Genomic DNA, 27,944 nt, shown 5'->3' with positions numbered 1-27,944 from the left:
ACTCACACATACACACACTGACAATCCAACACACATACACGCACATGCACACACACACATTTCATTTGCTCACACACACATAACACGCACACACGTTCATACAACCATCCCACACGCTGCTGCTACTCTGTCTATAATATATCCTGATGCCTAGTCACCTTACCCCTTCACATATCTACCCCTATTCAACTCCAGTATCCCTGCACATTGTAAATATGGTATTGGCACTGACCCTATATATAGCTTCTTACTTTCTCATGATCTTCTTATTTCTATTTCTTGAGTTTTTGTTCTACTTTACTTTTTTTGATAGTACTAAAAATATTGATTACTGCATTGTTGGGGAAGAGTTTGCAAGAAAGGCATTTTACTATACTTGGGCACGTGACAAAACAATTTGAAATGTTAACCTTGTTATTTAAATGTCTTGTAAGGAATATCACAGAAGGAAGTATGGGAAACAACAGGTGAAAACAGGTGCAGTGATGTCAATGCTCTAACTTGATCCTAGATATGTTTTTACTGTCTTGACAACTCCTATGGCCATTGTCACACCCCCCAAACAGATCTGGGAGCCGGCAAAAAATGTATCATTCCTTACCTCCACAGAGTCCTGTGAGCTGAGGCGTGGTCTGAGGCTGATCAGGCTAGCTGCTCCATCCAGGGCCTCCCCTAGCTCTCTCAGAAAGACCCCACAGAAGGGCACTACCCTGCAGCCCGGGATGTAGAGGGCACGCGAGACCACCTTCCTGTACTCTGCAGACGTCTCGTGGTGCGCCATAGCATCCTTCAGAGCACGCATGGTCTCGATGTTCGACTGCTCCATGAACTGCCACATCTTAAGCACCTTGCGAGACCTGAAGGGTAGGATGGGGGAGATGCTGAGTGTGAATAGAGAGATGTAGAGTGTTCCCTTGAATAATTGGTTCTATCCTTGTTTCTACCTGAGTCCAGCCAGAAACTCCATGACGGTGTTATAGTTTCCCATGTTCCAACAGCACCTGGCCACATGGACCAGACATGAGAACACCTCTCTCTTCTCCTCCATTGAACCGGCTGTCATAATCATCCACGTCACCCAGGAGCTCACCTGGAAAATACAGTAAATGTAAGTGTAGCAAACTGGGTGTGAATCCTGGGTTACCTTTGTGCAACAGGACTGTGTTAGCCTATTGAGCTGAAGCCAAGGCATTAGCTCTGGAAGCCAACACAAGTCTTCAGGGGCCTCATTTAAAACCTTTGCATAAAGTTCTTGCTCAATTTCTGTATGCGCCATTTCTGAAAAATCTGTGCACATACTATACATACAGTTGAAGTCGGAAGTTTACATACACTTAGATTGGAGTCATTAAAACTTGTTTTTCAACCACTCCACAAATTTCTTGTTATCAAACTATAGTTTTGGCAGGTCGGTTAGGACATCTACTTTGTGTATGACACAAGTAATTTTTCCAACAAGATTATTTCACTTATAATTCACTGTATCACAATTCCAAAGGGTCAGAGGTTTACATACATTAAATTGACTGTGACAGCTTGGAAAGAAGCTTTTGAGTCAATTGGAGGTGTACCTGTGGATGTATTTCAAGGCCTACCTTCAAACAGTGCTTCTTTGCTTGACATCATGGGAAAATCTAAAGAAATCAGCCAAGACCTAAGAAAAAACATTGTAAACCTCCACAAGTCTGGTTCATCCATGGGAGCAATTTCCAAACGCCTGAAGGTACCACGTTCAACTGTACAAACAATGGTATGCAAGTATAAACACCATGGGGCCATGCTACCGTCATACCGCTCAGGAAGGAGACTCGTTCTGTCTACTAGAGATGAATGTACTTTGGTGCGAAAAGTGCAAATCAATCCCAGAACAACAGTAAAGGACCTTGTGAAGATGCTGGAGGAAACAGGTACAATAGTATCTATATCCATAGTAAAACGAGTCCTATATCGACATAACCTGAAAGGCCGTACAGCAAGGAAGAAGCCACTGCTCCAAAACCACCATAAAAAGCCAGACTACGGTTTGCAACTGCACATGGGCACAAAGATCGTACTTTTTGGAGAAATGTCCTCAGGTCTGATGAAACAAAAATAGAACCGTTTGGCCATAATGACCATCGTTATGTTTGGAGGAAAAAGGAGGAGGCTTGCAAGCCGAAGAACACCATCCCAACCATGAAGCATGTGGGTGGCAGCATCATGTTGTGGGGGTGCTTTGCTGCAGGAGGGACTGGTGCATTTCACAAAATAGATGGCATCACGAGAGAGGAAAATTATGTGGATATATTTAAGCTACATCTCCTGAAATCAGTCAGGAAGTTACAGCTTGGTCGCAAATGTGTCTTCCAAATGGACAATGACCCCAAGCATACTTCCAAAGTTGTGGCAAAATGGCTTAAGGACAACAAAGTGAAGGTATTGGAGTGGCCAACACAAAGCCCTGACCTCAATCCAATAGAAAATGTGTGGGCAAAACTGAAAAAGCTTGTGCGAGCACGGAGGCCCACAAACCTGACTCAGTTACACCAGCTCTGTCAGGAGGAATGGGCCAACATTCACCCAACTTATTGTGCGAAGCTTGTGGAAGGCTACCCGAAATGTTTGACCCAAGTTTAACAATTTAAAGGCAATGCTACCAAATACTAATTGAGTGTATGTAAACTTCTGTCCCACTGGGAATGTGATGAAAGAAATAAAAGCTGAAAGAAATCATTCTCTCTACTATTATTCTGACATTCTTAAAATAAGGTGGTGATCCTAACTGACCTAAGACAGGGAATTGTTACTAGGATTAAATGTCAGGAATTGTGAAAAACTGAGTTTAAACGTATTTGGCTAAGGTGTATGTAAACTTCTGACTTCAACTGTACATAAGTCTACTTCAATGTAAAATAGCAGTTACTAATTTGAACTGTATACCGGTATTATAAACAGCACTGCCTATGATATTGCAAAACTTGAAATACATATAGACTATCTTTTTACTAGGCTATTAGGTCCACATAGTGTCGATCATTGTCACGGATGGGCTATTGCAGCAGATGACCACACCAGGTTCCACTCCTATCAGCTAAAAACAAGAAGAAGTGGCTCCAGTGGGCAAGCAATCACCAACACTGATCAATTGAGGAGTGGAAAAACATTGCCTGGTCCGACAAATCCCTGTTCCTGTTGAGTCATGCTGATGGCAGAGTCAGGATTTGACATAAGCAGCATGAGTCCATGGACCCATCCTGCCTGCTGTAAACGGTACAGGCTGGTAGTGATGTACCGCTATCCAATATGCAGAAACTGTGTGATGCCATCGCGTCAGCATGGACCAACAACCCTGTGGAATATTTCCGACTTACGGAATCCATGCCCTGAAGAATTCAGGCTGTTCTGTTGGCAAAGTGTGTTCTGCAATGATTATGATAATAAAATGAGTAGGAAAAGATTCTTATGTCTAATTCTAAGTTTTATTTTATACCCCTTTTTTCTCCCCAATTTTAATCTTGTTTCATCGCTGCAACTCCCCAACGGGCTCGGGAGTCATGTCATGCATTCCCCGAAACATGACCCGCCAAACCACGCTTCTTAACACTCGCATGGTCTAAGGTTTGCGAGGAGGTGAGCACATTCTCACTTCAAGTTAAATTTGTACAAATGCCCACTTTTGCGTGAAAACTTGCGCATGCACATTTTAGGGGACATTTTGTACATGTGCACGGTTTATAAATGAGGCTACTGGTCTCAGGCATAGTTACTCTGGAGGTGGACCAACGATGCCCCATGCTGAGACACATAGCAGGTTAGTTCCCAGCTAGCACATTTGGTTCCTTTGAAGTTGTGGGAACGTATGTTTTTGGTTTCCCATTGGTTCTGGGAACGAAGCCATAAGTTTCCTGACCTGTAAAATTGAGCCATTTTTTTAACATTCTTAAAATGGAAGTAAAAATTTAGTCTGTTCTGGGAACGTCAGTGTTTAAGGTGAAGGGAGGTTCTGAGAACATTTGACTATGGTTCCCTGAAAGTCTTCCTGGGAGGTTTTATTAATATTCTGAGAACGGTTTATGATTGTTTTTTTTATCATGTTCTGCTATATATTACACTGCTAGCTTAGGTTAATGGTTTTGAACTCCAAGCACAGATATAACATTTTTTACATTTTATTTCACCTTTATTTAACTATGCAAGTCAGTTAAGAGCAAATTATTATTTACAATGATGGCCTACCAAAAGACAAAAGGCCTCCTGCCGGGATGGGGGCTGGGATTAAAAATAAAATAAAAATATAGGACAAAACACACATCACGACAAGAGAGACAACACAACATTACTTAAAGAGAGACCTAAGATGATAACATAGCATGGCAGCAACAATATTCCAACACAGCATGGTAGCAACACAACATGACAACAACATGGTAGCAACACAACATGACAACAACATGGTAGCAACACAACATGACAACAACATGGTAGCAACACAACATGACAACAACATGGTAGCAACACAACATGGCAGCATCACAACATGGCAGCAGCACAACATGGTAGCTGCACAAAACAGGGTACAAACATTATTGGGCACAGACAACAGCACAAAGGGCAAGAAGGCAGAGACAACAATACATCACACACAACAATACATCATAGGACACATGGATATTCATTTGCTTAGGCCAACAAACCTGAACACACTTAGCAAGATAGAGGATAGAGAGAGTGTTTATGGGATATGTTTGTAAATAATATTCTTAGAAAGTTCTTTGAACATTTATTGTGTTTTTTATTGAATTTATTGAATAAGTTGTCCTCGATAGGCCTGAGCTCTGACGCCTGTGTCACGGATCCCTCTGGAACTTTCATTGTGCACACCTGGTCCCTTTTCCCACTGATTGTATTTGTATATATGTGCCCTTTGTTCACCATGGTGGTGTCGGTTATTGTTACTATGTCCGTTGGTGTGTGAGTACCTGTGCTGTGTGTTTTAGGCTTTCGTGCCCTTGTGGTTTGTGCAGTTGATTACGGGTCTCGTCCCATGTGTTAATCATTGTACGCGTGTCTTATTTACTCAAGGTACTCCTCGCTATTTTGTTTGGGTTTCAACCCTGTGTTTTTGTTTGGTCTTTGTCCCCGTGCCTTTACACGGCACGCCGTAATTTGGGGCTTAATTTAAAAACAATTACGCATTCCTGCGCCTGTCTCCTGATCCTTCATACCAACGTGACAGCCTGTTCATGGTTTCACGATTATCTTAGTGACAGATCTCAGGCCATCGTGGTTGATAGGGTTAAGTCTGGATTTCTTGAATTACCACCTTGGTCATACCACATGGGTCGATTTTGGGACCTGTCCTCTTCACTATTTATATAAAATCCAATGGTTAATCTGTAAAAAAGTCAACTCCATCTATTTACGGATTATATTATTATGTATGTTATTGCCCCGAATGTTAATCTGGCTGTGTCAAAACTACAGTCAGATTTTATATCTATGCACGAATCCCTTGATAATTTAAAACTTGTGCTTAATTCAGGCAAAATGAAATACATGTTATTTTTACACTCTCGTAAGAATGTTTCAGATGAACTACATGTTCACTCATTAGATGGTTCTCCAATCAAACATGTTCCGTATATAAATACTTAGGTATTTGGATTGATATGGATTTGACGTTTAAAAAACATATAAATGAGCTGGTTAATTAGCTTAGATGTAAGGTTTGTTGGCCTAAGCAAATTAATATCCATGTGTCCAATGATGTATTGTTGTGTGTGATGTATTGTTGTCTCTGCCTTCCTGCCCTTTGTGCTGTTGTCTTAGATGTAAAGTAGTCTTTTTCTACAGAAACAAATCATGCCTTCTCTAAGCAGTAGGAAGCAGATTATTCAGTCAAACTTTTTATCTGTTCTTGATTATAGTTATATCATTTATCAATGTGGAGCTGATACTACTCTTAAACCTTTGTATGCAATCTACTATAGTGCCCTTCATTTTGTTACAGGTGACAGTTTTGATACTCATCACTGCATCCTGTATCAGAAGGTTGGCTGGACTTCGCTAATGACCATAGATTTCTACATTACTCACTTTTTGTTGCCCTTCTTCATAAACTTCCGTCTTATCTAACTTTGCTGATGGAGTATAGACACCTGAGTCACCTAACCCATTCACATGACTGGTTAACTCTTGAGGTTCCTACAGTAGGGTCTCCACCAAGCTAGGTAAATCTGCTTTAAGTTTTAATGCACCGTATTGCTGAGTTATGTCTCTCTCACCTCATTGAATCTTGTGACCAGGTCCTCTACAGCATTGTGGGGCCGTCTGCAGCCAGCCATAAGATGGGGTTGTCCAGGTTGGTGTGCCTGCCCCTGGGGCTGTGGCTGATCAGGGCCCCCCAGGTCGAGGGTGAGGAAACAGAGGTAGTCCAGGGGTAAGATCCGGCTGTATAGATGCAGCTCCTGCTCCATGAGGACGTAGGCCATCTCCTCCGGGAAACTGACCAGGGGACAGAGGTCAGACAGCTCCTTGTTGACCTCTGTCAGCGGAGCTGCCGGCACCACGCTGGACCCCGCCATGGGGGAGTGCAGCTGGCGCTCTGAGGGGGAGGGAGGAAATAGGAAATAGGGAGGGTGAAGGAGGAAGGAGGAGGGAGGGGAGGGAGGGTGAGTCAAGAGGGAGTTAAGACAGGAGGAACATACTGTAGATTGTTTCTGAATTCCAATGTCTCCCCTAGCCCCTACTCATAGACACTTCCTGTAGAACTGAATGGATCTCTCTGATAATTCAGGTAGTATTTTAACCACATTTGATTAATATACATGTCATTTAATTTATTATGTAAGCTGACTTGATTCAATGTTTAATCAACTTGAATTTCACAAGATTCATATTGGATATGGGACCTTTCAGGACAGCCCAGCCCAATGGACTTGTGGTGATACAGGGAGGAGAGTCGTTGTCTCCCCTGTTGCCGATGGACAGAACCACTTCCAGGAGGGTCCCTGAAATGTAGGCAGAAACGTCAGTCCTCTGTAGGGTTGCTCGGTAGCTAGACGCCCCTCCTCCTCCTGGCCATGGCAATGTGGCCCTCCTACGACACAGATCCCTCCTCTCTGCAGACGACAGCAGCTTCCTGGAAGAAAGGAGTAGCTCTCCGGATCTGGCCACCCTTACTTCAGCACTCAGAGCATGGCATGCCTGGGAAGACAGAGGAAGATAGTCGTGTTCAGCAAGGCAAAACGTTTTGCTACGGAAAACAATTATCTTTGTTGTCATTGGACAAGTTCAGATAGTAGTCCCTAAATGTTAAAAACCTACTGAACACACTGAAAAAATTTGGAATGATTCCTCAGATCCTCAAAAAGTTCTACAGCTGCACCATCGAGAGCTGCATCATCGTCTGGTATGGCAACTGCTCAGCATCCGACCCCAAGGCGCTGCAGAAGGTAGTGCGTATTGCCCAGTTCATCACTGGGGCCAAGCTTCCTGCCATCCTGGATCTCTATACCAGGCGGTGTCAGATGAAGGCCCTAAAAATGGTCAAAGTCGCCAGCCACCCTAGTCATAGACTGATCTCTCTGCTACTGCACTGCAAGCCATACCTGAGCGCCAAATCTAGGTCCAAAAGGCTACTTAACAGCTTCTAACCCCAGACCACAAAACTACTGAACACTTAATAAAATGGTTACCCGTACTATTTGCATTGGACCCCCCTTTTTTTTACTTTTTTTATTTCACCTTTATTTAACCAGGTAGGCTAGTTGAGAACAAGTTCTCATTTGCAACTGCGACCTGGCCAAGATAAAGCATAGCAGTGTGAACAGACAGCACAGAGTTACACATGGAGTAAACAATTAACAAGTCAATAACACAGTAGAAAAAAAAAATGGGCAGTCTATATACAATGTGTGCAAAAGGCATGAGGAGGTAGGCGAATAATACAATTTTGCAGATTAACACTGGGGTGATAAATGATCAGATGGTCATGTACAGGTAGAGATATTGGTGTGCAAAAGAGCAGAAAAGTAAATAAATAAATAAAATAAAAAACAGTATAAAAACAGTATGGGAATGAGGTAGGTGAAAATGGGTGGGCTATTTACCAATAGACTATGTACAGCTGCAGCGATCGGTTAGCTGCTCGGATAGCTGATGTTTGAAGTTGGTGAGGGAGATAAAAGTCTCCAACTTCAGCGATTTTTGCAGTTCGTTCCAGTCACAGGCAGCAGAGTACTGGAACGAAAGGCGGCCAAATGAGGTGTTGGCTTTAGGGATGATCAGTGAGATACACCTGCTGGAGCGTGTGCTACGGATGGGTGTTGCCATCGTGACCAGTGAACTGAGATAAGGCGGAGCTTTACCTAGCATGGACTTGTAGATGACCTGGAGCCAGTGGGTCTGGCGACGAATATGTAGCGAGGGCCAGCCGACTAGAGCATACAAGTCGCAGTGGTGGGTGGTATAAGGTGCTTTGGTGACAAAACGGATGGCACTATGATAGACTGCATCCAGTTTGCTGAGTAGAGTGTTGGAAGCCATTTTGTAGATGACATCGGTTTTACTCGCGTTTAAGAGCAGTTGGAGGCCACGGAAGGAGTGCTGTATGGCATTGAAGCTCGTTTGGAGGTTAGATAGCACAGTGTCCAATGACGGGCCGAAAGTATATAGAATGGTGTCGTCTGCGTAGAGGTGGATCAGGGAATCGCCCGCAGCAAGAGCAACATCATTGATATATACAGAGAAAAGAGTCGGCCCGAGAATTGAACCCTGTGGCACCCCCATAGAGACTGCCAGAGGACCGGACAGCATGCCCTCCGATTTGACACACTGAACTCTGTCTGCAAAGTAATTGGTGAACCAGGCAAGGCAGTCATCCGAGAAACCGAGGCTATTGAGTCTGCCGATAAGAATATGGTGATTGACAGAGTCGAAAGCCTTGGCGAGGTCGATGAAGACGGCTGCGCAGTACTGTCTTTTATCGATGGCGGTTATGATATCGTTTAGTACCTTGAGCGTGGCTGAGGTGCACCCGTGACCGGCTCGGAAACCAGATTGCACAGCGGAGAAGGTACGGTGGGATTCGAGATGGTCAGTGACCTGTTTGATTGACTTGGCTCTGCTGCTACTTGCTGTTTATTATCTATGCATAGTCACTTTACCCCTACCTACATGTACATATTAAATTTTGTATTCCATTTTAGCCTGACAAAATCTATATGAAGTGTCTGTCTGCTTCTGAAATGCAACTTGGCAGTTAGTCTAATATCAATACATTGTTGTTTGTCGAATACATTTGTTTGAGCATTAAAATAGTGTGAAAGTGAGGGTTGTGATATTAACAACAATTCTCAGTCAACAAAGTAGTGCCATTATGAGGAAGAGGCTCTTCTGTTGCTAGGTGACACATCTAAAGACAGTGCACCAAAAGCCCCATAACAATTGTGTCACAAACACCTTTAAACCCCCACCCCCTCTCTGCCTTGTCCCCGGCTCTTGGACCTACAGTACTAAGCTCTTTAACTACATGGGAAAACCTGATTGATGTGAACCAACCTAATCAAGCAACAGGTATTTTGGTCAGACCACATGGAGAGACCGTAGTAGAAATGTATTGCTTTCGTTTCTGATCTGTGTATCTGACATGTAAGTATTTCAATTCTCACATTGTTGCATGTTAGCTGTAGGCAGATTGTGGAAATAGTACCCAATTGTCATACTTCAGTAAAAGTAAAGATACCTTAATAGAAAATGACTCAAGTAAACGTGAATACTATTTTAGTGAAAGTCTAAAATTATTATTTTTTATTTAAAAAAAAGAAGCTTAAGTATCAAAATTAAAAGTATAAATAATTTCAAATTTCTTACATTAAGCATCGTTACATTAAGCCAACCAGACGGCACAATTTTTATATTTATTATTTATTTACGGATAGCTAGGGGCACACTCCAACACTCAGACATAATTTACTAAAGAAGCATTTGTATTTAGTGAGTCTGCCAGATCAGAGGCAGTATGGATGAACATGTTCTCTTGATAAGTGTTCGAATTGGACCATTTTCCAGTCCTGCTAAGCATTCAAAATGTAACGAGTACTTTTAGGTGTCAGGGAAAATGTATGGAGTAAATCTTAAGGAATGTAGTGAAAAAAACATTGTCAAAAATATAAATAGTAAAGTAAAGTACAGATTAAGTAGTACTTTAAAGTATTTACTTAAGTACTTTACACCACTGGCTGTAGGTAAACCCTCTGATCCTGTAAAAATAATACAAACATTAAAGAATGAAGTAAGCTTTATGAGACATCTTTTTGAGTGCGGACCCACACCTTTTTGCTTATCTAAACCCTCTGAACCTGGGGAGATGGTTGTTGGCCAGTATGTAGAAAGATGAGAGGGAAGGTCAGCACCCTTGGAGGGCGCCCACCACCATAGTCCCTCCCAAACTGTGTATTTTACCCAGTGTTGGGAGAGAGAGAGGAGACAGGGAGCAACCCCCTACCACCACCATCACCACCAATCCTGAGGACTTCTAGCCTCAAACCTCCACCAACCCTCTGTAGGACCCAGGACATCCAGCCCGCACCCCCCCCCCCCCCCCCCCCCTCTCCAGTCCCCTTTGGCTGTTAGTCAGTATGGGGAGTGAGGAGAGAGAGAAGTCAGGGAAGCAGATCCAGCTGGCAGAGCCTAACAGACATTGTGCTTTAGCTAAACCAAATATTTACTCCCTGGAGTCGAATATTCAGAAATTATATTCACATCATCCTCACAGCACTTTATCCTCCTTCGGTTCCTTTAAAGGGTATGCAACTCATAGTCATAAATTATGTTATTCTCTCCAACACATGAATGAACGCACTAATGAACAGACATATGCATGCACCAGACACACACACACACACACATGTTAATTCTTATAGAATGTCTTCCATTCTCCATACTTCTATATCTATGTGCAGATATCATACACAACAGGTTGTCTTCTTGCTTACAGATATAAAAGCCTTGAGAAATGGCTACATTGGTAAAAGTCAATAGCATCATTATTGACAGATTTGAATTGTGCTGTTGTTGATTTCTGTAACCCAACGGTTGCACCAATCATATTGTATGATGACGGTGTTTCCCCGAGGATTTCTTTCAGCAGTGGTGACAAGGGTGGGGTGCATTGCTACTAGCAAAAAAAATGAAAGGTTATTTCAGAATATTTATGCAAATGTATTGGCTAAGTTATTGATCCCACTTTGTAGTATACCCCTCAGGTATGACATGCTAGCTCTTCCAATAGACTTCCAGTCTTTGAGCCAAGGACTATTCATTTAAAAGCGCGTATCGACAGCAATATATATATATTTAAAATGACATATTTTTTAGCAGCGGTGGGCAATGAATATAAGGGAAACACTGTATGATGATGTCCTATTTCCAGTCTACCTTTGACAAAGTTAGCACATTTTTGCCTCGTCCCAGACTCCCAGTTGTGTCTGTGCTGTCTTGCCAATGACCAACGGCCATAGGAGTTGGCAAGACAGCACAAACAGATCTGAGACCAGGCTGTGCATCATTTAGTTTAGCATACCGACTGTATCATCTGAATGCTCAAGTGACTTGCTCTTTCCTCCAGCACTCTCTATGGCATGCATCTCAGGTCTGGAGAGCGTCAGGGCTGACTAAATATTTTGTTTTCCAGGACGTGTACGTCCCCTTGCCCGGACTGGCCTGGCCCGGCCTCCATCCTTATCAAGGATCAATCAGCCATGTTTAGACAGTCTGATACCTGCACAGCTCCACAGGCTCCACGGCCACATGCTTTATCAAACTCTGGGTCATGTTCATTAGGCACCAAACGTAAAAAAACGGATTTAAACAGGGAGGGACTATACCTGAGGGGTATACTACAAATTGGGGTCAATAACTTAGCCAATACATTTGCATAAATATTCTGAAATAATCTTTTTTTTTTTTTAAAGATAAGCTTGAAATGGCCATGGTCTAATAGACTCGACAACCAAAAACACATATCTAAGTTTAGCTTTGAACCAAAAAATCTATTGTAATTTCTGGTTGTTTATCAGCTCCCTGGATTTGTCCAATAAGAACAGCTTATTTTTGTTTTCCGTAAGACATTTTTTTCCTAAAAACATTTTGCCATAATGAATAAGACCCAGCATAAGCTGGGCTGGACCAGAGGCCTCCCCAGACGTTGGGAGAATAATGAATAAGACACAGCATGAGCTGGGCTGGACCAGAGGCCTTCCCAGACGTTGGGAGAATAATGAATAAGACCCAGCATGAGCTGGGCTGGACCAGAGGCCTCCCCAGACGTTGGGAGAATAATGAATAAGACCCAGCATGAGCTGGGCTGGACCAGAGGCCTCCCAGACGTTGGGAGAATAATGAATAAGACCCAGCATGAGCTGGGCTGGACCAGAGGCCTCCCCAGACGTTGGGAGAATAATGAATAAGACCCAGCATGAGCTGGGCTGGACCAGAGGCCTCCCCAGACGTTGGGAGAATAATGAATAAGACCCAGCATGAGCTGGGCTGGACCAGAGGCCTCCCCAGACGTTGGGAGAATAATGAATAAGACCCAGCATGAGCTGGGCTGGACCAGAGGCCTCCCCAGACGCTGGGAGAATAGCCATCAATGGACCTCATTTGTCAAATAGTTGTGTGGTCAAATCTCTTCATTCTTTCTCAAAGCTCAGGATTTTGGCCGATTTCAACGTGATCATAGGGTGCATCACAATTGTCTATAGTGGTGTCCTCTCTTCATCCGCTCTCCCTTCATTATGTCCTGATCATGAGGAAGGCGAGAGCTGTATGTTAGAAGAAGCCTTTAATATTTGCATCTGCCAGTCCATTTCTTTCATATCAGATCAGGTGAAGAAAGCCTTGGTTATTGAGATATACAGTGTTATTATATTTGGTTTTGTCAATTTTGTAAAGTTTCAATATTTAAAAGAAGAAAGTGAGTTGTAGTCCTACTTTCCATTCAGCTTGTTGCTAGTACTTGTACAATGATTTGTAGGTCTAAACCAATAACATTCTCTCTCAAATAGTAATAACTGTTTATTACCATCTGTCTTTAAACTACTGATAAACTCTTTACAACCCCTTTAGAAATGTTACATTAATGTTAAGTGTCAGTCAAATACCTTTCATATATTAAAAGTTAAACTCATGTAGTCAGTTTATACATTTCTGTCTGTTTAAATGAAACAGAACACATACTGTATGTTTAGTCTAGAGGGATGAGAGGGAACACCCTACTACATTTGATAAATGATTCATGGAGACCACCATCATCCCAGTCCCCAAGAAAGACAAGGTAACATGCCCAAATGACTATTGCCCCGTCGCACTCACCCCGGTCATAATGAAGTACTTCGAGATGCTGGTCATGGCCCACATCAAGGCCTGCATGCCAGGCACACTGGACCCACTCAAATGTCCCTAACACTCCATGGATGATGCCATTTCCTTCATTATTCACACAGCCTCAATGCACCTGGACAAGAGGAACATCTATGTGAGAATGCTGTTCATTGACTACAGTTAAGCATTCAACACTATTGTTCCCTCCAAGCTCGATAACAAGTTCAGAGCCCTGGGTCTGGACACCACCCTCTGCAACTGGATCCTGTACGTCCTGACAGGCAGACCACGGGCTGTCAGGACTAGCAACAACACCTCCTCCACACTGACTCTTAACACAGGGGGCCCCCATGGGTGTCCCTTTGCTAAGTGGCTTTGCATGACACTAACTCCATCATGTGTTCACATGGCATTGTGGTGCCAGGACAACAACCTCTCCCTTAACGTCAGCAAAACAAAGGAGTTGATTGTTGACTTCAGGAAGCAGCATGGAACATGCCCTGATCCACGTCAATGGGACTGCAGTAGAGAGAGCGGTTTTAAGTTCCTTAGCGTCCACATCACCGAGGACTTGATATGGACCAACAACACTGTCACGTAGAGTAGGCCAGAAGGCTAAACTGGATAACCTAACCTCTATCAAAATAAAAAGATGGCGGAGCCGCAAAAGTTCTTCTGTGCAAAGGTGTTTATTTACAAGTGATTCCGGAACAAAAAAACAACAGTACTGCCATCAACGTCTACCTTATGGGACAGCTTAAAAACAATGCTGCCCCATCCACAGCTCAATCCAAAAAATGCCTCTCCCCATGACTGAAAGAGAGGCTCCCTTTTGTAGGGCTAGCCCCTCCCCTCAGAACAATTAACCCTCATTAATTAATCAATTAACAATACAAACCTACATTTTCCATGAACTAAACATACTAAAGGATATACATTGCAACACGGTTTTAAACAATATCACAACATAACATTTACAACATTACATCACTACTGACAATATCTTTCAATATGCCCATATGCATTAATGAGCCATTTGGGACAGGCACTATAAAGCCAACCCAATTCCCTTAGCTCGGGTCCTTTTCCAGCATACCCGGAAGCTACAGAGATGGAGAGAGAGGAACAGAACAAACAAACAATGCGCTCATCCACAACATTGATAAGTATAATAATTATTGTATCTCTCAAATATGAACATTGACAAGTGTGAAATGCATGCACCAAGACAGAAGTTAATTTGTTAACTTATGGTATAATGGCGCAGGGAGGAGTGATGAATATGTGTGTGCGTTAACGAACCAAATGCTGCCCGCGGCCAGTGACGGACTTCTACGTCACATTACCTTCCTCCTCTCCTGAAGCGACCATGTTCGGGAGCCTTGATAGGTAGTCCGCAGTAACGTTCTCTTTTCCTGCCTTGTGACGGACACAGAACCTGAAGGGCTGGAGCTCCAGATACCACCTGGTCACACGAGAATTCCGGTCCTTCATGGTCTGGATCCAGGTCAGTGCTCTGTGGTCCGTGTGCAGGTCAAATTCCCTCCCAAGAAGGTAGTAACGGAGGCTATCTAGGGCCCACTTTATAGCCAGGCACTCCTTTTCGATTGTAGAATACCTGGTTTCCCTGGGCAACAGCTTCCGACTCAGGTACAGCACAGGAAGCTCTTCTCTTGGCTCCCCTTGGGCCAGTACAGCTCCAATTCCTACAGCCGAAGCGTCCACCTGCACGAGAAATCTCTTCTGAAAATCAGGGGTCTGGAGAACAGGGAATGAGCACAGTCGTTTTTTCAGTGTCATGAAGGCTTCCTCACACTCCTCAGTCCACTTCACAGGGTTGCTGGCCCCCTTCGAAGTGAGGTTGGTCAGAGGGACAGCGATGGTCGAAAACTGTGGAATGAATCTCCGGTACCACCCTGCCAGACCTAGGAAGGACTTCACCTGTTTCTTGGTTCTGGGTTGAGGGCTATTCCTGATGGACTCCACTTTCTCCACCTGAGGCCGAACTTCACCCTTACCCAGCTGGTAACCCAGGTACTTTGTCTCCTGTTTCAGGGAATTGGGTTGGCTTTATAGTGCCTGTCCCAAATGGCTCATTAATGCATATGGGCATATTGAAAGATATTGTCAGTAGTGATGTAATGTTGTAAATGTTATGTTGTGATATTGTTTAAAACCGTGTTGCAATGTATATCCTTTAGTATGTTTAGTTCATGGAAAATGTAGGTTTGTATTGTTAATTGATTAATTAATGAGGGTTAATTGTTCTGAGGGGAGGGGCTAGCCCTACAAAAGGGAGCCTCTCTTTCAGTCATGGGGAGAGGCATTTTTTGGATTGAGCTGTGGATGGGGCAGCATTGTTTTTAAGCTGTCCCATAAGGTAGACGTTGATGGCAGTACTGTTGTTTTTTGTTCCGGAATCACTTGTAAATAAACACCTTTGCACAGAAGAACTTTTGCGGCTCCGCCATCTTTTTATTTTGATAGAGGTTAGGTTATCCAGTTTAGCCTTCTGGCCTACTCTACGTGACATATGGTGGCAGTGGTGGGATGGCGTACCGCAAATCAGTGAATTCCAACAAGAGAGGTAAAGGAATGCGTACAGGATTGCGTTCTCAGCAACAGCATCAACTGTCAGAAAAGGTACCTGAAGTTGAACCGGGGTGGAATACCATGGAATCGTCTGGTGAAGAAGAGGTCAAGTATGAGAAACTAGGAGCCCGACCGCGGGGCCAAAGACAACCAGAACTGGGTGAGCTGCTGACTGAAGGAGCAGTTGGGGGACCAGAACCACACCCAACCATGGTAACCCTTTTTCAGCAACTTTTCACCTGCCTTGAGAGGAGGGACGAAGACCTCAAGCAGGAGTTATGTGGCCTACGCCAATCTATCCTCACAGCTCCCCACCAGGCGGAACTCGTCAGTGAGAGCCCAAGATTGGGTCTTCCAACACCAGGACGACAAAGGCTCGATGCAGCAGGGACTTCAACTCCACAGCAGGCACCCCAAGCAGTAATGAGGCCAGCACCAGGAGACCAGTCCAGCAGTGTTAACGTCCATCTTCCAGCATTCCTGAGGAAGGAGCCAAAGATGCCCTCATACCAGCAGGGGGAGGACATTGAAAACTACCTGCTGAGGTTTGAGCGCATGGCTAAGACGTGGCAGTGGCCTGAGGTAGAGTGGGCCTGCAGGCTTGTCCCATTGCTCACGGGCAAGGCCTTAGAGGCTTACACAGCAATGGATGAGGGGCTGGCCAATGTCTACAAGGGCTTGAAGGAAGCGCTGCTGGTGAAGTTTGACATCTCACCGGAAACCTACCGTCAACGCTTCAGAGCTGCATCAACGCCATCGGGTGAGTCGCCGACAGAGACGTACCACCGCCTCAAGGGTCTCTACCGACGATGGGTTCGACCGGGGGAGAAGACACAGGACGAAATCGGGGAGGTCATCATCCTCGAGCAACTTCTACAAGTTCTACCACACGACATTCGAACCTGGGTCCGAGAGCACGAGCCCAAGGCCGGGCTTATGGCGGCCAAGCTTGCACTGCAGTATCTTAATGCACGTAAAGGGGGCCCACCACAACCTGCAGCACCCGCTCCAAGGAGTCTCAGAGACACAAGGGACATCAGAAACGCCAGAGATGGTGGAGGTAACTCTGGGGGTTATGTGTCTGGGAGGGAGGTAAGGGATCATGCAGTTCGCTCTGATGGGAGGGGTCTGACCTGTTTTAACTGCCGGCAGCAGGGGCACAAAGCTTCAATGTGTCCGCTACGTAAATCCAAGCTCTCAGGTTACTGTTATGTACCCAGAGAGGGGGATGGTGTTCAGAATAGACAGACTCGGGAAGGGTCATGCTTGGTACCTGTAAAAGTGAATGGTAAAAGTCTTACTGCAGTGATTGACACCGGCAGTTCCCTGTCATTGATCAGAAAAGGTAATGTACCTGTTAATGACATTGATTATGGTCATCAGACACTGATCCAATGTGTCCATGGTGACCAGTCACAGCAGCCCACAGCTGAGCTCACAGTTGAGATTCAGGGTCAGAAATACCTCCTCAAAGTTGGGGTAATGGAGAAGCTACCTTTTGAGATGATTTTGGGGAGGGATGTGCCTGTACTCTCTGATCTGTTGGGAAGTGTGGGGGTCAGCTATATGAGCAGTCAGTTTGCCAGTCTGATGTTCAGATGGCATGTTCAGTTGTCACTCGTGCCCAGGCCAAAGCTGGTTTACAACCTCTGCCTGACTTGTGTGATAGTCTGTGCGAGGGGGGAACCAAAGGGCCCAGAAAGTCACGCCGCCAGCGGCGTCTTGAGAAGTATGTGGGAACCCCTGTACCTGTTGCTGATGTGTCTGGGTTAGAGGTGCAATGGGATGTTCCACAAAATTTTGCTACACTGCAGAAGTCTGACGCAACCTTGAAATGTTTGTTTGACAAGGCCTTAGCTGGGGACAGTCAATCTTCATGTGGGGGATTTACACAGTAGACAACCACATACTCTACCTTGGGTCAGAGGCAGATAGCAGGAAGTTGGTGGTGCCATCTACCTGTAGACCACTTGTTCTCAACCTTGCACATACAGTTCCATGGGCAGGCCATCTAGGGCAACATAAGACCTATCTTAGGCTAGGCTCCCGTTTCTTTTGGCCCTCCATGTATACTGATGTACAAAAATACTGCAAATCATGCCCCACGTGCCAGAAAACCAGTGCTGTCCGTAGGTCCGAACGGGCTCCTCTATGTTCACTGCCAGTTATCTCTACCCCATTCAAGAGAATTGCAATGGACATTGTTGGACCCTTGGAGAAGAGTAGTGCAGGTTACAAGTATATATTTGTGATCTGTGACTATGCCACCCGGTTCCCAGAAGCCTTCCCACTCCGTTCCATAACCACTCCAAAAATAATCAGTGCTCTTGTTCAGCTCTTCTCTCGTGTAGGAATCCCAGATGAAATCCTGACGGACCAAGGGACAAACTTCACCTCGCGACTGATGGTTCAACTCCACCGACAGCTGGGCATTAAATGCTTGAGGACTACTCCCTACCATCCCCAAACGGATGGGCTCGTAGAGAGATTCAATCAAACGCTCAAGAACATGCTGAGGAAGTTTGTGGCTGACACTGGTAAAGACTGGGATAAGTGGTTACCCTTTCTGCTTTTTGCTTACAGGGAGGTGCCTCAGGCATCGACAGGTTTCTCGCCATTCGAACTCCTCTATGGATGGCCAGTGCAAGGACCACTGGACCTGCTGAAGAAGTGCTGGGAAGGTTCCCCAGTAGCTACCTCAGGACAGGGGATTGTCCAGTATGTCCTCCAGATGCGAGACAGGTTGGAACGGTACCGAGAGGAAGCTAGAGCAAACCTTCAGCAAGCCCAGAAGGCCCAGAAGAGAGGCTATGACCAGCACGCTCGCCACAGAGAGTTTGAGGCAGGACAGAAAGTCCTGCTCCTCCTTCCCTCGTCTACCAGCAAGCTCCTTGCGCAATGGCAAGGACCGTACCTAATCGGGAGGAAGATGGGCCCAGTGACCTATGAGGTGCTGCACCCGGACAAGGGTAAGAAGAAGCAAACCTACCATGTGAACCTTCTCAAGGCCTGGGAGGAGAAAGAGGAACTCTCCAAAGGAGACTCTTCTACGTCACAAACACCATCACTCTTATCAAGAGGGCACAACAGCATCTTTACTTCCTAAGGCAGCTGAAGAAGTACTGCATGTCACCCTGGGTCCTCTCCAAATACTACCGCTCCACCATCGAGAGCATCCTGACCGGTTGCGTCACGGCCTGGTGTGGGAATTACTCCGTCCATAACCGCAAGGCCCGTCAGCGGGTGCCCCCACCCATCCAGGACATTTACTCAAAACTGTGCCTGGGGAAGGCCTGCAGCATCCTCAAGGACACCACACACCCCAGCCAGGATATGTTCAAAGACTCCAGCCACCTTAGTCATATACTGCTTTCTCTGCTACCACATGGCAAATGGTACCGGAGCGCCAAGTCTAGGGCCAAGAGGCTTCTAAACAGTTTCTACCCCCAAGCCATAAGACTCCCGAACACCTAATCAAATGGCCACCCAGACTATTTGCAATGCCTCCCCCCTCTTCTCCTCTAATACACTGCTGCTACTCTCTGTTGTCATCTATGTATAGTCACTTTAATAACTCTGCCTACATGTACATATTACCTCAACTAACCGGTGCCCCCGGACATTGACTCTGTACCGGTACCACCCTGTATATAGTCTCGCTACTGTTATTTTACTGCTGCTCTTTAATGACTTGTTACCTTTATTTCTTATTCTTATCCATATTTTTTTAAACTACATTGTTGGTTAGGGGCTCGTATGTAAGCATTTCACTGTAATACACCTGTTGTATTTGACACGTGACTAATACAATTTGATTCACTACCTTGCAATTGGGCAGACGGTATCAGAGCATTTGGTCTGATACCAACAGGCTCAGAGAATGTTTCTGACCACCTGCTCTGACTCTCTGCACCTCAGCACACATGCACTCACTCACGCACACACCCATACAGATCTATATTCATCAACACACTCATCCACACACACTCATCCACGAACACACACACACACACACACACACACCTTCCCCAAAACACATGTCAATATTGGACTATAAATTGTGCCTTCCTGTATTATACTTATGCTAAAAAATGTATTCTATTCTACTGAGCCATTAACTTTATGTTCAGATTCTTAACTTGTATTATTTCTTATTGTTTTTGCATTGTCGATAAGGAACCTGCAAGTGAGCATTTCATTGGACAGTGTATACCATGTGTATCCTGTACATACAACTAACAAAACTTGAAACTTCAGCCATCCATAGAGCCTTCAATAGCCTATAATACTGCAGCTCTTGTCACAAGGATGCATGTACTGTATGTTTTCTAATGAAAGGGGTGAAACGATAGTTGAGAAGAACATGTATGGAACACTTGCAACACTGTCATGAGCAACTGTCATAAGCAACACTATGCCTATGTCTGGTAGGGTTTTACAAAACAGTTGATCAGTATCAAGGTTCTCGGATTACGTTCCAGCCGTCTGAAGACCGACAAATTGCACCCACATTTACCATCAGAAAGACAATCATACTCTATTCGAGCGATCCCCACTGATATGAATAGCAAAGATTATAGTATGCATGGTTTGGTAGAAATGTTAGTAAAGTACTAGTGCTTTCTTTGAATTAACCATCTGAAAGAAAGAGAAAATATATTCTGACTTACATTAGAAGATCATGCCTAATGTGATACAGCATCCAAAATTGGTGAAAGTCAGTAAATCCACAATAGTCGTGTCATGTCTGTATGTTCCAGTTTGTAGTGGAAGAGAGAGGAAGAGAGGAGGGAGATATGTTTGAGACAGTAGAGGGAGAGCATGTCTGAAACTTGAGAGAGAGAGAGAGAGAAAGTGTGTGTGTGTGTGTGTGTGTGTGTTTTGGGACAGCTCCCCTTATATGGTTAGGGAGACTGGACATTAGTAAGAGGTATTAGGAAAATAACATTACCTTTATATATAAAACACACATCACCATCTCTCATCTCCTACTGTAAACCACTACAGTGACTACATAGCCAGTATTAGCCACTGTGATGTAATTCACTAATGACTCTACTGTGGGTTCATTCAATAGCTCTCTCTCTCTCTCTCTCTCTCTCTCTCTCTCTCTCTCATTATGGCAAAATGGTAAGTGTTGCAGATAGATATGAAGCATAGACTAATTACAGTTCTCAGTTTTGCATTAAAAACAGCCAGGTCTTTTCAATACAATGTTTTTTTTCTCGCAATGATTTGGTGTCAGAACTCCCTGATGACAGGAGTTGATACAAGATGCCTGTCACACCCTGACCATAGAGAGCCCTTGTTTCTCTATGGTGTAGTAGGTCAGGGTGTGACTAGGGGATATTCTAGTTTAACATTTCTATGTTGTGTTCTAGTTTATATTTTCTATGTTGGTGTTTTGTATGATTCCCATTTAGGGGCAGCTGGTAATTATTGTCTCTAATTGGGGATCATATTTAAGTAGCTATTTTTTCCCACCTGTGTTTGTGGGATATTGTTTTGTGTTTGTGCACCACGTAGTCACGTTTAGTTGTTTGTTTATTTGATATATTTTGTTTTGTTTAAGTTTCTCTTTGAATTAAATATGTGGAACTCAACATCCGCTGCGCCTTGGTCCCGTTCTTACGACAGCCGTGACAATGCCGTGGGCTTCAACTAAAATATACAGGGAGAAAATTATCACAGCTCATCAGATCTGGGAAGAAAATAGTTATCTTTTTTTGATTGTTTGAAAATACAAACTTTTCAAATACTCAAGGTAGTCAAATATAGTTTATATAGAGTTTCAACTAAAAGGCAATTATTTTCTTTGATATTCAAATAAAGGTCTCAGAAAATGTTGAATACCTCTCAGAAAACCAAATAATATTTGAAGGTATTTGAATACATGCAAGTTGTTTGAAAACAAAAATGTATTTGATGGCTGCCAAATATTTGATGAAGAACCAAAAACTACAACACTTAGTTTGATTAGTTTAAATATATGATCATAAGCACATGGTTTGGAGGGCTCTTAGATATTCATCTTAATATAGCCTATTTTATAGAATGAAATACATAAGGGACATGGAATCCCCTCAACATTATAGTAGACCACTTCTGTAGCATCAAAATGACTAACAAGTATATTTTCACAATGAGTGAGACATGAGGTAATACAGTAACACTTAGTGAGACATGAGGTAATACAGTAACACTTAGTGAGACATGAGGTAATACAGTAACACTTAGTGAGACATGAGGTAATACAGTAACACTTAACATCAAGTTTTGATGCATGTGTAGTAATTTTGTAATTATTACAATAGCAGCATTGTTGTTTTATAGGACTTTGGAAATTGCTTTATAATTGCATAAATAATGAATTATAACATAAGTGGAATAAAGCACAGTCCCTTCCTCTTGTGTACAGTAGTTACAAAAACTCTCAGCTCATTTGTATGCAATAAAATGCAATTACCAAAGTTTTATGTAACAATGTGCTAATAAAATGTTGCTCCAAAAGTAATGACAGTTTTATTACACAGGCACAAGAACAGTTTAATGTTAAGTGATACTGAGAATGCTAACAGTAACATGTCCCTCCCACATTCTGAAATGGCATTTTTGTCCCCCCCAGTTTTATCATTGGAATGTGATACAAAACGAGGCAACGTGTGCTTTAGGACCATGCAGACGCCTCCGAGAAATCGGGTAGACTGGTTGGAGTGTTTATCCTACAGGATTAAAAAAGAATATATATATAGAAATAAAAATATTATGTCCTCCCCACTTCTAAAATGCCCCTGGTTACAACTATAGATATCCCAGGTTTGCAGCTCATATACATATGCTTACATCTTTCATATCATACTGTAAATACATTTGATCCCAATGTATTTCAAAACCAAGACAGCAATGTTTTTTTGCCACACAGCCATACTCGAAGAAAGGCTGCAGTTTGGGTGATGGGTGAAAATCTCTTTACTATATAAACAAAGCCTTATTTTAACACATTGGTCGGCAGTGAGTGCACTCAAGACACACAGAGGACATGCACACATGCACACACAATTACCAATCACAATTGTTTATTCAATTGCCTAGCTGTTATTTTCAATGGTAATGTTTTCTTTCACAGAATTTCCCCTAATAATTCTCTGAATTGTCCTTAACCCTGACCCACAGTTAAAAGTAGTATGTAACAAGTGTTGTGTTTTCTATGAGTTCAGCCAACCCTAAAATGACCTATTTTAACCTTGATCACCTGATTACTGACATAGATTCTGGCATTATTTTGTACAGAAACAACTTAACCAGGATCTAAAGTCTTATTTTCTGCTGAGACCATGGCGGTTCAGTACTAATCAGTGGAGGCTGGTGGGAGGAGCTATAGGAAGGCAGGGTCATTGTAATGGCTGGAATGGAACCATACCAAACACATCAAACATATGGAAACCACACGCTTGACTCCGTTCCATTGATTCCATTCCAGCCATTATAATGAGCCAATCCTCCTATAGCTCCTCCCACCAGCCTCCTCTGGTACAAATACCTCTTGTACAACAAGAGTTGGAGTTAATTCAATTTCCATGGCTGCCAGTTAAATCAAAATGCAAAAGGCACTCACACATCTGAGCTTCTTTGTTGCAGGTTCACAGGTAATAAAAATGAAGAAACCATTGAAATCAGCCATATAATTTATTTTCAAAGAAGTGCAATTCATTTACTGGAATTAGATTGAAATGTTATTGCCCAAATTCAAGGAATAAAGTATTTAACGCAGACTGTTATTTATTGCTAAGTTGAATCAGAAGTGTTATTGCTTTGACTGGAGCAAACAGCAGTGTTTTCCAGATTGGTCACTTCTCTGTTCCAAGGATTCAATATGGACCAATATGTAGTTTACCACTAGGTGGAAGTCTAATCCACGGTATTGTTTCCTGTCAGGGTCGAGTCTATTGCAACTGCAGAATTAGTACTGAATGAGGTCTGCAGTTAGTTTACATTTACATTTACATTTAAGTCATTTAGCAGACGCTCTTATCCAGAGCGACTTACAAATTGGTGCATTCACCTTATGACATCCAGTAGTTTCTATCCCAGATTGACACTTTAAACCACCATAACCCCTCTGAGTTTATGCCACTCATCCCCCTCTTTATGAATGTACTCATAAACTATTTATTGTGTGGGACCACTGTACACACATCCTGTTTTTATTAACTTTACATACACACACAATTATTGAGGGGGAAAAACAAAATATAACCCAAAGGCTTATTTCCATTATGGTAAAATATATTTATTCTAAGTCAACACAAACATCACCATCACCAGTTTTCTCTAATCATCCTAATCTCAGAGGTTCTTCTTTCCATACAGGTTATGAATATCTTGACCTGCTCTGAGTCTATCAGCCAAACCATTAGCAAATTATGGACCAGTAAGTAAGTAGCCTAAGTATGTAAGTTATTCCTTTCATTTCCCCTGAAGCTTGTTGTTTTTGACTCGGCAACACCTTAAAAACAAACTCTGGACTGTGTGTGCTTTGTTTTCCACTGACTTTATTTGTTTCTCATGGTTGAGACTGTAACCATCTGCCAAGTGATTGTGATGTAATGGTGTAGCCTAACTTTTCCATTGGGTGTGTACCCACTGGAGCAGAGAAGCAATCCCAGACCCTCTTTCTACATCTCAAATGGCACCCTATTCCCTATATAGTGCACTACCTTTCACCATAAGGCTTTGTTGAAAAGTAATGCACTTTAGGGAATAAGGTGCTATTTGAGACGCACCCTCTATAATACAGGCCTCTAGTGTTCTACTTAACTTTTAACCACCCCTCCCCTCTGCTCTCCTACCCGGCTACCCCAACCCCCATTTCCCCTGCAGCTCCGGGAGATTTGTCTCACACTGCACTGTGTGTAGTAACTATTACATACTGTAGCAGGGGATTTCACACACATTTTTCCTTTTTGTGCCCCGCCGTGTGTGTGTGTGTGTGTGTGTGTGTGTGTGTGTGTGTGTGTGTGTGTGTGTGTGTGTGTGTGTGTGTGTGTGTGTGTGTGTGTGTGTGTGTGTGTGTGTGTGTGTGTGTGTGTGTGTGTGTCTGTGCGTGCGTGCGTGCGAGCGAGCGAGTGAGTGAGTGAGTCCAGTGCAGTCTAGGGCTTTTACATTTTAAACTAAAAGTGACATAGTTTTGCTCAATGGAACCATGAAAGCTAACTGTGTGTATGTTCTTACCTGAAAAAACATGTCTCCTTTTTTTCCAAGGTGAGGTTTACATGCTTGCAGATGTAGACTCTGAGAGGTTGAACTGTATCCACTCAAGCGACTGTATTCACTAGGCCCAGAGAAACGGTCCCTTCTGCAGACAGCGTCCCACGCTTCCTCACTGATCCTCCACGAGGGTAATGTCCTGATGATTGCCCTAGTCCCTGTACACACAGACTTCTTCACCCTCTGGTTATCCCTCAAGAACCTACGGACCAGGACCGTCGAACGCTCCCTCTTATTATATACAAAGCTATCCTCAGTCTCGCAGTCAAATCCTAACCCATTGTCTGAGGCCATCTTCAAAGCTGTGGGGCTTTTGGGAGGGCTGGTGGGAAGGAGTGCCAGTGTAGAGCACCTTTGCGTTTTGGCCTTGCCCCCTGGGCTGATGTGCCCATCTCTGAGTCCGTGGGCACAGCTGGTGTCAGCGACTGTTGATGACGTCATCTCCTCTACGAGACAGAAGGCGAAGCTGCCCGTACTGACTCTTGCGGGAGAAGATGGGACTGAGGATGCTGAGCCTGACACTTTGCCCCCTACAGCCTCCTTGCCTCTATCACCTAAGGAGGTACCAGAGTAGAGCAAGCTCTGAAACCAGTTCTTGCCCTCACCTGGTAGTGTCCTTGCATTGCACAGAGGAGACAACTCCTGCGACTCCAACTCCTTGACACTCCTACGTACATCTGTACCATGATGTACTACAGTACCCACAATGCTCTGTGTAACATATCCTGTTTTATCCGCTGTGTACGCCTGAGGTGAGATCCCTGCTCTCTGGACTGGAGTGTTACTGTCAGAGTCATTGCAGACGTCTGTGATCGGTATACTTTGGCTGCAGCACAGTACACAAGGCCCAAGGCCCTTTCTGCGGCTTGCGCCACAGCAGCAGCCTGAAGGTTTACTGGTAGGCCGCACAGTCACACACACTCTTTGTCTCGATCCAGAATCCAGAGACTCCACTGAACGGCAGCCATTGCTGGAGTGTTTATCCGGTTGGAATGGCGGTGGTGGTGCATCTGTGTCATTAGAGTGTAGTTGGACTTTAAATCTCCGCTGGGTTCCATGTGGGCTCCTGGGCCTTACAATCCCATGATCTATCTTATCGGCACCCGCCTCTGTCCCGTCTGTGTTGCTGGTACCGAATTCCTCCAACATAATGCCGGCCCGCCTGCCTTTCTGTGTCTTCCTCCTTGTTGGTATTCAGAGACGTCAGAGCGAGAGGTGGGTGCAGGTGGAGTCCACAACAGCTGTGAACACCAGGAGAGTCAACGCTGTCCGGGAGATGCGTCCCTCTGTGCACACTCAGAGATTGACCTTGCTGCCGTGCCGACCAGGTAGACACATCCCTCGTCAATCTGCAGGGGACAGCAGGAGAACCCAAGTTAGCTGTTTTGTGCTGAAGACTATCCCAAGCCAACAAATTAGATAGTGTCCTAATGATATCTATTGAACTCGGAATACAAACAAAATCACAACAAGATAATTATTATTAGCTGTAGTGAGAGGTTTGAAGTTGCAGTGCCAAGTTGTCACTGGATACTGGACAATGCACCATAACCTGTGAAATGGAAGTGACTATGATGTGATGATTGAAGGCAGATGAACCATACAATCAGTCTTCCCCTCACTTTCCCTGCCTAAGGCCAAACACTTTCCCTGCTTATGGCCAAACAATGTGAGAAAACATTAAGACCGGATTATGAGGTAACTGTAACAGAGCTCTGTGCAGTGACCTACATGCATTAAAGCTCCTAAAGTGGTGAATGAAAAATAGTTAAGAAAGTATTGTACCCCATTCTCTTCTGCTACAGTATAACAATGTAAAACCCTGCATTATCAATGGTCTACTCGCCGACATATCACATGAAAACCTTATTAGAAGAATCAAAGGTCAAACGACTGAAACTTCTCAACCTTTTCAGCCTGTGATCTTGTTGAATGGTTAGGTTTTCCTTACCTTTGTGTGAAAGGTTGGTGTTTGTCTCTCCAGATTCAGTTGCATCGGACCAGATGTGTCCCTGTTCCGTCTCTATCCACAGTAGGCTATAAGAAAAGAGGGGGATTGGGAGGAGAGGAAAAGAGTGATCAGGGGAGAGGGAGAGAGGAAAAGAGAGGGATCTGGGAAGAGGGGAATAGGGGGGAGCCACAGAAATAGGGATCTCACCGGGCAGGGCTCCCTTTACAGAACTTGGCAGGACAACGAGCTGAAGCTTTTTCAGTTTTTCCCCTTTTTTTACTCACAGCTCACTGGATTATTTTGCAATCACACTGGACAGGACCTAATGCTAATACCTTCACAGCTTTTAAAGTGGCAGTCACTTAAATAGCCTTGCTTTTTTACGGCCATTCATTCAATCAGAAATTTGTACCATCACCCTCACGCCAATATGAGTTTACAATCCATCATATGAGTTGCCCATTCAGAAATTAATATTAATATTAATGTTAATTAATAGATATTTCAAGTTTTAATGTCACGTGCACAAGTACAGTGAAATGCCTGTCTTGCTAGCGCCAAACCCAACAATTCAGTAATCAATAAAGCATTACACAGTAGAACAAAAACAAAACAATAAATAAATAAATATGAAGAACACAAGAAAGTAAGTAAGCTATATACAGGGTCAGTTCCATATTTAGGTGTAAGGGGTAAGGTGACTAGGCATCAGAATATATGATACACAGAGTAGCAGCAGCGTAAATTATGATTGTGTGTGTGTGTGTGTGTG

General features: G+C 43.8%; 1 protein-coding gene across 1 annotated transcript in view; it reads right to left on the bottom strand.

Moving 5' to 3' along the window:
- Nucleotides 1-27,291, bottom strand: part of LOC115113112 (1-phosphatidylinositol 4,5-bisphosphate phosphodiesterase epsilon-1-like) — a 52,317-nt gene extending 25,026 nt beyond the window's left edge. Inside the window, exons 1-6 of the mRNA XM_065012752.1 lie at nucleotides 27,173-27,291; nucleotides 25,186-26,570; nucleotides 6,891-7,185; nucleotides 6,264-6,583; nucleotides 945-1,090; nucleotides 602-857 (exon numbers count right to left, since the gene is read on the bottom strand). Coding sequence (XP_064868824.1) covers nucleotides 602-857; nucleotides 945-1,090; nucleotides 6,264-6,583; nucleotides 6,891-7,185; nucleotides 25,186-26,370 — 2,202 coding nt within the window. The 5' untranslated portion in view covers nucleotides 26,371-26,570; nucleotides 27,173-27,291. The remainder of the gene's footprint in view (nucleotides 1-601; nucleotides 858-944; nucleotides 1,091-6,263; nucleotides 6,584-6,890; nucleotides 7,186-25,185; nucleotides 26,571-27,172) is intronic.
- Between the last annotated feature and the right edge of the window lie 653 nt (nucleotides 27,292-27,944).

This window comes from Oncorhynchus nerka, linkage group LG28 (genome assembly GCF_034236695.1).
Source record: "Oncorhynchus nerka isolate Pitt River linkage group LG28, Oner_Uvic_2.0, whole genome shotgun sequence".
NCBI classification, from domain to species: Eukaryota; Metazoa; Chordata; class Actinopteri; order Salmoniformes; family Salmonidae; genus Oncorhynchus; species Oncorhynchus nerka.
This window is presented reverse-complemented; position numbering and strand designations above follow the sequence as displayed.